This window comes from Macaca fascicularis, chromosome 5, assembly GCF_037993035.2.
Source record: "Macaca fascicularis isolate 582-1 chromosome 5, T2T-MFA8v1.1".
Lineage (NCBI taxonomy): Eukaryota > Metazoa > Chordata > Mammalia > Primates > Cercopithecidae > Macaca > Macaca fascicularis.
In genome coordinates, this window is record NC_088379.1 from 147,426,868 (window position 1) to 147,439,503 (window position 12,636).

The 12,636-nt window shown below is 34.9% G+C and overlaps 1 protein-coding gene across 8 annotated transcripts in view; it reads right to left on the reverse strand.

The window, feature by feature from the left end:
* INPP4B (inositol polyphosphate-4-phosphatase type II B) overlaps positions 1 to 12,636 on the reverse strand; it is an 822,790-nt gene that overhangs the window by 262,757 nt on the left and 547,397 nt on the right. For 6 of the 8 annotated variants that reach the window (XM_005555983.5, XM_045391863.3, XM_005555981.4 and 3 more), the window contains one exon: positions 5,126 to 5,205. In XM_005555983.5, the coding sequence (XP_005556040.1) occupies positions 5,126 to 5,205 (80 nt within the window). Of the gene's footprint in view, positions 1 to 5,125; positions 5,206 to 5,544; positions 5,613 to 12,636 lie in introns of those variants that run through there. The other 2 variants (XM_065545524.2, XM_005555984.4) reach the window with 1 other exon arrangement.

The following is a 12,636-nucleotide window of genomic DNA, read 5'->3' on the forward strand; positions in this document are numbered from 1 at the left end:
ACACATAAGAAGATTACGTGGAGTTTTTTGTTGTTGTTGCTGTTGTTATTCTTTTATTTACAGAAACTACAAAACTGAACTTTGTATCTGTTCATGTGTGTGTATTTAAAGAGGCTAATTAAGCAAAATGCCAAAAAATAAAAACTTAAAAACCTCACGATTTGGATCTTACATCTCTAGGCATAAACATTTGACAAAAATAGAAAATAAATATTCATAGTTTGTGAGGAAGCAAAATGTTCTAAAATGATATAGATGCCCAAACACATATTCATCCACATAATCTATAATACACGTACATAGGCATGCATATGTATACACATAAATACTATAAAAATAGGAGAAATTTAAAAAACAGTAGAAGTTAAATGTTTTTCTTTCATAGCATCTTGCATACATCTATATATTATAAAATGTAATTATATATCCATTTAAGATCATCCATGTTTTATGTTATTTGTTCCATAAAAAGCACTTCTGTAAATGTGGTAGAAGTAATAAATGAAAATCGTATTCCCTTTCTATGAATAAATACTTGCACATCTCTATTCAAGAAAAATTTTTATCATATTCACCCTGATAAAATGATATAAAATTTGTTTAATTGGTGGGGTATGGGTGTGGTGACATGTAGAAGGTTACAAAAGAAATAATAAACTCCTTGTTAAGATGAACTGAAAGTTTCTGTGACAAGGTAAAGTGCCCTGTACTGAAATAAATGTAGATTTTAATATTTTCAGCTTTTAAAGCAGATTACAACTTTCACTATTACTCTGAAATTTGCTTGTCTCAGATATACTCTAATGCTTATACTGCATAATATTCACCAATTTAGATGAATTACACCCAGAAATGAAGTCTTGGTGCTAGCGTTATATTTAGCATCCATAAAAGTATAAGGAAGTAATCATCATGAATCGAAACTCCAACAAATAATTATTAAACCTCTACTATGTTGCAGGCAGATAAAATTGAATTTTAATATAAAACATTAATAAAAATTAATTGAGATTCCTAAAACCCATTGAACAATAGAATTTAAAATAGACAAGGAAGAAAATGTTCTGTTAGATCTTGAGCTTCCTACTAGGTAGTAAAATAAAAGTAGAATAGCCTCTGGAGTCAGACCAAACTGAGTTCTAATCCCACTTGTATAGTCAGCAGCTGTAGAATTTTAGACAAGTTGCTATAAGACAGATGATAATGCCACATGGATTAAATAAGATAATGCATGAAAAGTACCTCACATATTCCTTGCATGCTAGCAGATGCTCAGTAAATAATGAGTTTTTTTTCATTAAACACATAATTGGTAACATCAATGGGAAAATATTAACTCTATCCGTGTACTTAGAACATAAAACATTCTTAGTAAATGTTTGCTGAATGAATGAGCACTGAGTGAAATCTAAACTGTGGGGAGCCACACAACAAAGGCATGACAAGGCTGGAACACTTGCTTCTGTCCCCACTTCCATGAGATAAATTTCCTAGGAAACAAATTTTACCTTTGTAGTTGTTGTTTTGCATCTGTGGTTGATTAAATACTTTAAGATCAATGTAATTTTTTTCCTGACTGCTAGTATCATTTCCACAGAGAGAAACAACTTTTATATTATTTTATATTTAACTTTTATATTCATCAACTCATAAGACATTATTACGATGTTCCAAAGTTCTACTTGTCTAGTCCCCCAAAAATTATGTCAGGTTGGTAGAGCAAAGGATTGTCAGGTGTTTCGGCAACAAACCAGGTCGAGATCAGGATACAGTCATGGTTCTGGGATAAGAACACATTCCATAGGTTTCCCTCAGCCTTCAATCCCCCCTTAAACTAGTAGGCCCTTTCACACTTTTCCGTCATGATTAACATTCCTACCCTGGCATAGGACCACTCTTTTAGGCTTCACCTTCTGTAAGCCCAGGCACGGTGGTGAAGTCAAACATGGAAGAAACCATGAAAAACTGATTCTGGGCCTCAGTCCTTGCTTTGCTCTGCCATTATTAAGTTATGTGACGTGTGATATGAATTTCAACTAGTTCTCTGTTTTCTCTTTTGTTGAAAGAGACAAAATGTCGGTCATTAAAATCATGGGTTTTGCAATTAGAAATGTGTGGTTTCATACTCTGCCTTTCCCATTTAAGAGCATTATAACTTTACACAAATTACTTAACTACTTTCTATACCTCAGTTTCTTGATTTATGAAATGGAAATTAAGAATAGCATCTCATTTGATAAGGGTCAATGAGATATCTCTAATATAATTATCAAAGCACAAAGCACATGGTTTGTTGTTGTCATCCTTGTTATCATTCTTATAATATCATCAAGCGTCTTTCACAGCTATAATTATAATCCTCCATACAGAAACTCTACTTTGTTTACAAGTCTAGAAGCCAGGACTACACAGCAATGAATTAGAAAACAAAACCAGAAAATATAATTGAGATAAAAAAGAAGTAAGAGGAGACAGGAACTACCAAATGCACAGTAGTGAAACAGAGTGGATGTAATATAAAGATATAGATGATATTACTAAAGAGAACCCAAGTCCATTTGGGATGCTAGAACACTCAAAAACATAGTAAATTCTGCGTTTAACTAAAGGTGACATATGAATAGAAACCAATCTATACATCAGAGGCATTTTCTCCAATACAAATAGACGAATTTTACTCTGCATCTTAAAAAATACACAATATCATATTTTATTAAATTTTAGTCTAAATCTATAAATTAGATGCACATGTCTTGTTCCTTTAAGTTTCCTGCAGGAAAAAAATAAAAGCAATATATCCCCTGCCCTTGATCTCCAGTTCAAAGCACATATGACATGGAAGCTATATTAAATCACAGTGTTCTGTGGAATTAGTTTGAAAGTTTTAGAATCTGAATGATCACATAAGAAGCCCCCAAAGAAATAGTGAATACAAGCACAACTGTAAGATTTGGGGAAGCTAAAATTAATCATGAAGAAAAGGAACTTTATTCATTATCAAAGAATGCTGTTACTTCTGTGAATTTGTTTTATAGAAATCGGAGAATTTTACTGTTTTAAAATTAATGACTATAAAATAAAAGTCAGAAATAATCTGTGCAAAGGAACATTTTAAAAATCGAAACAAAACAAAAATGCTTCTTAAGGCTGACCTAAGGCTCTTCTAACTCAATACTTAAGAGACAGAATCAGTGGAAAGAAAATAAATTACATCAGAATTTTTTTAAAAAGCCATCTACCAGAAATCAAGAGGCTATGATAGATCTATAATCTGTCTGGTTCATAGGGAGAGAAAACCACAAATTTGGCAAAGCACAAAACTGGGAAAAATAATAACCTAGCCCTTTCAGAATTGGTTTTCTAACATTACATTTTTTTTTAGAAAAGTCAATTCTTCATTGTTGAATTTGTTTTATATAATCAAGATCAAATGACTAGGATCAGAGGTATTAAAATAAAAAGTGAAGAAATTTGTCTTGCTTCCATCTAAATATGAAATTTATGTATTTATTTTCTCTTTCAAGGATAATACTCTAAAACTGACCCTTTGGTGCTTGTTCTCTCTCTAAGGTACTGTGTGTTCACTAATTTTCATTTTACTAAGAACTTCTGGTCCCCTGATTTCTGTTTCAAACCAATGTCTAAATGTTGCATTACTGTGTAGTATGCTTCTGATGTTAATGACTGTTATGTCATGATGAATACTGGGGCTTGTGAGACAGTAAGATGAAGAAGAACATGGTATGCATCTGATCTAGAAAACATGTGGACTGCTTGGAGTCCTAAGACAGCTCAATGTTTGGTATCTTCTGTTATGAATCCAGGGGTATATGGGTCAGATTCAACAGTCAGGCTAGAATGATGATATTTTTTAGGTTATCTGTGACACTGATAACCAGCCTTTTTAGCTGACCCTTTATACTTCAAACTGAAAACAATAACAGCAGCAAAATTGTATTGGTAATAGCATCATAAAACCATAAAGATTTTAATATGTTTTCCCATACAAAATATAACACCAACACCAACACCAGATGTTTAAGAGACATAACCTAAAGAAAGCTAGAGCAGACGGCAGCCTCATTAGAGTCCACAACTCATTTCTCTGCTTGAAGTATTACATAGTTTAAATTATATTTAAATTATATTGTCAAATCAAAATGAGGAGCTGTAAGGATTAGAAAAAAATCAGAAAAAGACAAATCGTGGAGTAGAGGTGCAAGCATAAGTCATCACATCTTTATCAAAATAAATTGTTGGTTACAAGTGGGTCCTTGGTGGAAGGGAACAAACAAACTTAAGACATTGTCTAGCTCCTTGAAAGTGGTCTCCATGTTTCATCAAAATAAGAGAGTCTTAACATTTACAAATGGTGTTCTATGCAATTGTTGTATTCATTTGTACCATAAAAATAGTGCAAGGCAGTATTCCCAATGTATGCATAATTGTGAAAGTTACTATACTGTTAGAAAACAATTGTTTCAAAATTTATGTGTTTTCAAATTTACTTTGAATTTAAAAAGAAAAGTTTATTTTATTTAACGCTCTTCTTAGTAATTAAAATAGTGTGACTTCCTAAAGACTGTTGTCTCATCTCCTATTTCAAAGCAAACTGTACTCAGAATTAGCTATGATCTATTGTCTGTGTCAAGAATGTGTTTTAACTGTTAAGTGGTTTAAGTGGTTTATGTTTAATAGTATAGCACCAACATAGGCTGAGAAAAGAATAATCAGCTTACTCTCTATTATCATAAAACTATGATATTGCCTCTAACATATTTCAAATATGGAAAGTTATTTGATTAAAAAGTAACACTTCGATAAGAGAAAAAATATTTAATAATGTGATCATAATTTATATCTACTTTCTTACTTTCAAAGAATTTCATCACTTTAATGATAATGTAATGTTGTTTTTTCTTACAAGGGCTAACAACATTTCACAACCTGAAACATGAACTTCAATGTGAATTTGAATAATTGCTGTTTCACTATAACTTGTTGCAGTGGAGAACATTAGCTATTTGAGAGCTGACATCTAACGTCTGCAAGAATTGTGACTTTCAAACACACTGGCCATCAACAAATACCGCTTTTTTAACAGTGTTTCTACAAAGAGACCCACCTCAGGCTCAGGGCCAGCAACTGCTCCTTTGACTTCAGTAGCTCTCCCACTTTAAAACTGGCATAGCCCAAGAAACTTCGCTGAAAATAACAGAAAGAATGGTTTCATTAACTTGAGGTTCTTTAATATGTTTGCTGTCACATCAATCACACAAAATTAGTCTGTAGAAGAATAAAATATTAAATTTATTAGCCTGACAAATATTTCAGTAACAGAGATAAAATTATCAATAATATATCCACCTCATGGGGTAGGATTAAAGGGTGAAAACGTATCATTTTCCCTAAAAGAAAAGAGATCAACAGGCTAGAAAATAACAAGAGGTAAAATACAGCACCCAGAACTGTTTCACTAACCATAATTTTCTCTGCATATGAAAACTGAGGGAAAAGAAAAGATGATATATTTTCCATATTTACCAGTGCTGTTGTTCCTCTTATTAGAATTCCTCAAATCACTGGCAGCAACAACTTTGTATTCCAGATATGAGCAAATCTGTTAGTTGGAGCTATTTTTATGTGGGACTTTGTACAAGTTATAAATAGAAATGCTTTAGTTTTCCCCCGTCACAGCAATGTTTTAAAGCATTTTTCCTTTGTTATTTCTTTACTAGCATGGGACAATTTCATTCTAATACACGAAAGAGAATGGCACTTATTCAGTTACATTTTTTTAATTGCTTTTTTAGCCTATTATATTAGGGGTTGATGACCTTTGAATACCTGCTTTCTACTCTTTTTGACTCAATGCAAAGAATAAAACTCCAAATTGTTTTTTTATTTCTTTCCCAGGATAAAAACCCTATCATCTCTTTCTAATATCCCCGGCTACTTCTGATTTAAAAGTCACAATATTATGGGATAAATAACATGAAAAAGAGCTCTCATTCTTCCTTTCAGGTCAAGGAGTAAATATGAAAATATTAAACCCATGTTATTTCTTATGCCACTGTGGCCTAACAAAATGTAAATACTCTACAATAAGTCAATGGTACTTCTTCCAGAACAGTCTCTCATCATAGGTCTGCTGCCAAGCTGCACTAGAATGAGAGGCTGGACAAAGAATTTGAGAGTAACGGCATCTTTTTAGAGGTAAATAGGAAAATATTTCATACATGAATGGCTACATCCACACTCAGAAATTGCTAGGCAGAGGAAAGAAAAGCTTGAAGTCGGAATTTTTATCCCTCTTTTAAAATCTTTAACTTAGACGAGCTGGTCCTAAAAGGCTTAAAATAAAACATTTGGTAAAACACACTGGTCATGGTGGCTCACACCTGTCATGCCTATAATCCCAGTGACCCTGGAGGCTGAGGCAGGAGGATTGCTTGAGGCCAGGAGTTCAAGGCTGCAGTGAGCTATGATTGCATCACTGCACTCCAGCCTAGGAGACAGAATGAGACCTCATTTGAGAGAGATGGGAAGAGAGAGAGAGAGAGAGAGAGAGAAAGAGAAAGAGAAAGAAAGTGAGGAAGGAAGGAAGGAAGGAAGGAAGGAAGGAAGGAAGGAAGGAAGGAAGGAAGGAAGGAAGGAAGGAAGGAAGGAAGGAAAAGAGAGAGAGAGAAGAAGAACCAACGAACGAACGAAAGGAAAAGGAGGAAAGGAGGAAGAAAGGAAGGAAGGAGGGAGGGAGGGAGGGAGGGAGGGAGGGAGGGAGGGAAGGAAGGAAGGAAGGAAGGAAGGAAGGAAGGAAGGAAGGAAGGAAGGAAGGAAGGAAGGAAAGAAAAGAAAGAAAGGAAAGGAAAGGCAAGGAAGGGCACGGCAAGGCAAGGCAAGGCAAGAAAATACAAATCAGTTCTGAAGGAGATACCCATCTATTGTTAACGATAAACCCAATTAATTAAAGTTCAAAGAGCTAGTTTAGACACAAAGTCATCAAAGCCTGAAAAATCTGAGACTAAATTATTAGGTGAGAAACATTAGGCAAAAAATAGAAGATTTGTAGAAACAAGCTCTCATGATAAATCCATGAGTGATGAAGTAGAGTGAATCAAGACAAAGAAGGAAGTTTGTGAGCTCTATCAGCAAAGCATGCAGAAATTAGAGTGACTTTTCAGCCAAGGGCAGAGAGGGACTCAGAGAGATCCTCCTGAATAAAAGTGTTTATGTCACCTCATCAGAGATGCCTTCTAAAACATCCCTTTACTGAAGCACGCTCCCCTCCCACATACACGCTCCACTATTCTCTATTCCTCTTTTATTTTTCTCTATCGACACTTATGACCACCTGACATATTATATATATTATATATGTGTTTATTTTGCACCTCTCCAAAAAATAATCGAGAATTGAAGCTCTACAAAGAGCTTTCTTTTGTTTGCTGATAACCCTCCACTGCACAGCACACAGTAGGTAACTGGTGAATATTTACTGATAATGAATGAATGAATGAACAAATGGCATAGACACCAGCCTTTAAGTAAGTGATTCTATTAGATATAGGAGAAAAGTTACTTTTGCAGCTATTTATAAACTACTGTAATTCACTGAAATGTGGAAAATCAAAACAATTTTGTCGTATGCAGATTGTATACTGCTGTAGTGAATTTTATTTTAGCATTTTGTATTTTAAAGAGATGCTGATCTCACTTTCTCTTTCACTGATAATCATAGCTTTTAAATTAAATTCCCACTCATTATTCACGCTCAAAGAAAACTTTTAAGCAATCATAAATTTTATGACACTCCAAAACTGCAAGTTATTTTCTATTTGCCTTTTAAGATTTTGGAGGTATGGATGGTTTTAGAATTAACAAAGCTGGCTACACATGTCATGAGATTATTGCAGTCTTTTTAGCAATAAAAGTAGCAAACACCCCACAGTGGAATGTAGCAGCTAGAGACAGGTGGAATTGCTATTTTCAGACATAAACTATGGACTCACCATAAGGCACAGCTGCAAGTAAAATTTATGACCACAAGCCATTGAATGTCTCTCCTGTTCACCAGACCAGGAGCTCCTGTGGAAGCAGAACCTTGGCTTGTCCATCTCCTAGCTGAGCCCAGTGTCTGGAACAGAGGGCTGCACTGTGAGTGCATACAGTGTGCCAAGGACAATGCCCATGAGTCAGGTTTATCCATTACAACTGTCAGCCACTTGCTTGATCCCAAAGGATAATGAAAGTGCTCACAAATAATAAAATCTGTTAAAAATCAACCTGGATAATGATGGCATCATACCATTACATTTTGTAAACTTGTCAAACAAGAGGAGGTATTATTTGGGTACCAATGCTATCCTTTTTTTAATCCTAAAAATAACTATATATCAAGACTGCATCTTGTATAAACTACATTAATAAAATCAAAAAAAATGTGAAGACAATTGTTTTATACTGCAACAACAAACAATGGGATTGCCTATACATTTACTTTTGAGCTGGTTTTTTATTTGTTTTCTTCACCTCAGTATAACTAAAACCAGGATTCTCCCACCCCAAAGTTAGAAAATAAATCTTTAATCTATGTGAATACTTGCTGAACACATTGTAAAAGAATGAATGAGAAAAGAGTCTTCTCTATAGCACATGATGCTAATGTAAAAGAATAATTTAATATAAAGCTATTGTATCTTTGCTATCACTGTCATAATTATATAATTTAAGATAAGCTATTTAATTTTTTAATATTTTAAGTATAATTCAAGGGACATTTTTTTCTGAATCTCCTTTGGTGCTGTTTCTATCAGGGGGAAATAAAGACCAAAAAGAGAAAGCTTCACTAGAGTTGGAGCTCAGAGGTCTGAAGCGTGGCTCTAAATCAGTTATTCTGTTCAAAAATGAAAATCTGGACAATTACATTACTTCTTGCAGCCCCCAGGCTCACCATCTACTGCTAAGCATTGTCACTTCTTATTTCCCTGTCTTCTCCCTTATGAAGTCTGGGGCCTTGAACTAGTTGCTCCACTACTCTAGACCTTAGTTGCTAAAGAAAAAAATGCATATGATAACTTATCTTTCTCATAGTTATTGCTATGAGAAAATTAAAGTAATCCAGGCAAAGAAAACATCTAGCCAGGAAAATAAAACATCTCCCATAAATATTTGCATAGTGATTAAGATCATATAACTAGAAGTCAGATGCCTTAAAAGCATCTAATGCACAGCTTAAATACTTTTGGGAAAAGGCAAAGTATTTTTTGAGGAGTCTATAAGAAATGCCTGCACTACAAAAAGAAAAATATATCTTTAAAAATAAATATTAGATTTGGGGGAAATATAACTTAGAATACATTTTAGAAAAAAAGATGAAAAAAGATACAAAGGCCAAAAGGTACTGTATAGTTATGAGTATTATTGTTGAGAAAATATTACCTATGATCCCTTATAGCTGTAAGTTGTATTAGATTGCATAGGATATTTAAAGAGCCTTAAGGATTGTTAAGGCCCTGCTAGTCTGTAGATGAAGGAACTGGGGCCTCTAAGAGTAAACTGGCTTACACATGTCACCGAACTAGTTAATCTGTAGAAGCCAAGTTAGAACCCGGGTTTCTTGCTTCTCTCTCCAGCATTCTTTCATCCCCACCATGCTGCGCCTCATTTCTAGGACAGGTGGCAGTTCCCTTTCCTTCTGACAGACTCTGCTTGCACAACATGCAGCTCTAACCTTTCTTGCCTGCTCATGACAATACAACACTCAGTTATTCTGATGTAAGAACCCCAAAGCAGATGATCATTACATTGTTTGCTGCATGATTTCAGTCTCACCTGGCTGAAGAGTACTATCAAACAGGATGGAAAAAAGTGGGGCATCTGTCAGAATCCCTGGCCTCTCTCTACAGGGAGTGTCCACATGAATACTATATCCCACCAGTCCCTGAAGCCACTCCGAGCAAGTCACACATATCCAGACTGCTCAGTAGGATTTGACATCTCCATGCAGCAGGTCCTCTGTGGCTCCCCAGTCACCTTTAAGGGGTCAGAGAAGGTACACCACCACACATGTGGCCACAGATGCCCAGACCTCTATCATTCATGTTCTTCTCACAAAGCCTATATTCAAAGCACAGGTTTTATTTTGGTTTTTTGTTTTTTTTTTTTTGGTTTTTTTTTTTTTATTGCAATTTGCATGAACCTCATCAAATTTATTCAACTACTCTCCAGAGCTGTGCTATCCAATGAGTAGCCACTAGCTTTAGCAGGTAAAATGTGGCTACTCCAAGTTGAGATGTATACTCAGTATAAAATACACACTGAATTTAGAATGCTTAGTATGAAAAAGGAATACGAATATGTAATGTATTGATTACACTTTGGAATAATATTTTGCATATATTGGGTTCAATAAAATATATTAAAATTAATTCAGCCTGTTTCTCTTACTTTTTAAAAACACAGCTGCTAGAAAATTTAAAATTAAATATGCAGCATGCATTTTGTGACATACATTATATCCATTGAACACTGCTGGTTTAGAGGTCAAATGAATATATCAATAAAATTTTGACCTATCCTCATAAAACAACATACAGGATCTATGGTATAAGTTTTCAAAGGTCTTTGAAAAGTTGAAGGTTGCATTATAAGACTGATACACAACATCTCTTATGCATAACCTACACACAGGTCTTTTCATAGCCCAGGTACTTTTTTTTTTCTGTAAACCATAACAGATATGGTTACATTATTTCCTACCCCACAGGAAGAGAAAAAGACTAAATGAACTATTAACATTGAAAAATACATCAGAAAGAAAAAATAATTGGGAAGAAATCTATTAAAAGTTGATGAATAGCCCAAAGGAAACATTAAAAAGCACTTTAAGGTAAAGTCACTTATCATAGAATTTTATCTTTACTTGTGAATATACCTCAAAAGGTCTAAGAGCACATATTAATATTTGCTTGACTAAGTCATCAAGAAAATATTTGGGTGCATCCGGTAAATTCTGTTTGAGAATGAAAAGAAACACACCTAACATATTTGAAAGATTACAATAAAAAAATCTAAGCTCTTTAAAAAAAATTAGAGTACTTGAAGAGTAGAACCCTTGTATGTTGTAATGACAAAGCCATTACTGGCTCTGTGTCCTTGGCCAAGAGCTTAAACTCTCAGACCTGTTTTGGAGTGTCCAAGGAAATATTTTGAGGATTCGCTGATAGGATGTATATTAACAAGTGGTACCTCATAGGTGGTCAACATATGTTAACTTCTCTCTCCAAAATAACATGTAATCTGAGGGTGTTAGGAAATTAAGGCATGCTGACTTGTTCTTTTTCAGACTTACTCTTACTGTGCTTGATATTTAGTTCTGAAGTCATACTTGCCATTTTGAGTTCTGATGGGTCATAAAAGTTGTTAGATTTTTTACTGTATTATTAGTCATTTCTAGAATCCCCCACTCATTTATTTCTGGTGGTTCTAACAATACATAAAATGGTTGGCAAAATAAAATCGTGGTATGCTTTTGATTTATTCAATACATAGATCATAGATTTGCTAGCTTCCAAGCACAAAGCCAGGAATATTAGAAATAGAGACCTTGTTATCATGGAGTACATCTAGCAGGAGTGTGGAGACATGACTAATTGCCTACTTAACATGCTTCCTGCCCATTCTTCATTACTAATAGCACCTCAATTTTGTTTAAATGAGAATTGTACCCAGATTCTCTTCTAGCTAAGGACTTAGGTCTTCCCAATACTATGTAAGTGACAGTATACAAAATGAAATTTCCCAGGAAGTTACTGTTTTCCAAGTTGAAGGAATAGGCCAGCTGAGCTTCTTCCCTTTATTCTTCACTCAACCCAGAATGTGCTAACTGGGGTACCATGGCCAGTCTGTGCAGTTCTCTAAGAAAGAAGGACCAGGAAGATGGATAGAGTTTGGCTGCTTCAAGTCACTTTTGAGTAGCTGAAGCCCTGGACAATTTTCCCAAGACTTCTATAACATGAGAAAAACAAACCCATTAATTAGTTTTAAGGCACAGTTTGTCACATTACTTGCCTTAGGGTACATTCCTAATTGCAAAAATAGGCATGTCACAGGATACCAATCGAGATTTCTCTTTTAGTCCAGGAATTATAGCCGAGTTTTGTCAAAGATGAAGACACAATATAATAAATGTACCCCATTGTATGTTCAGAGAACCTTCAGTGTTTGAGGCCAGCAATCTTATTAACATGCTTGATGAGGAACCAGTGTAGAGATGCTGGTCTGTAAGTAGCCACAATACACCCAGTTAATATAAAGCTAGGGCTAGAAGAGAGGAGAGGTCAGCATTTAGGAAGGTGTCTGATTTTGGAGATGTGGCTAGTTTCTCTCTTAAGCATCCCCCAGGAAAATATCTTTATCCTCAGAGCTGAAGCCAAGAGGGTCTGGTACCAAAAATCACTTATAAAGCCTAGAGGTGTCTAAACCATGTTTACTTCCACTGGGGACTGACTGTCTCTCTTTTGAGAATCATTGAATATGACCCAGTGCCTGATGCTGCTGGGGCTTGTAGAAAGGATCAGCAGAGAGATGGCTGAGCCGAAAGAGGAAACACACAATGGAACAGCCTGCATTTCTTCC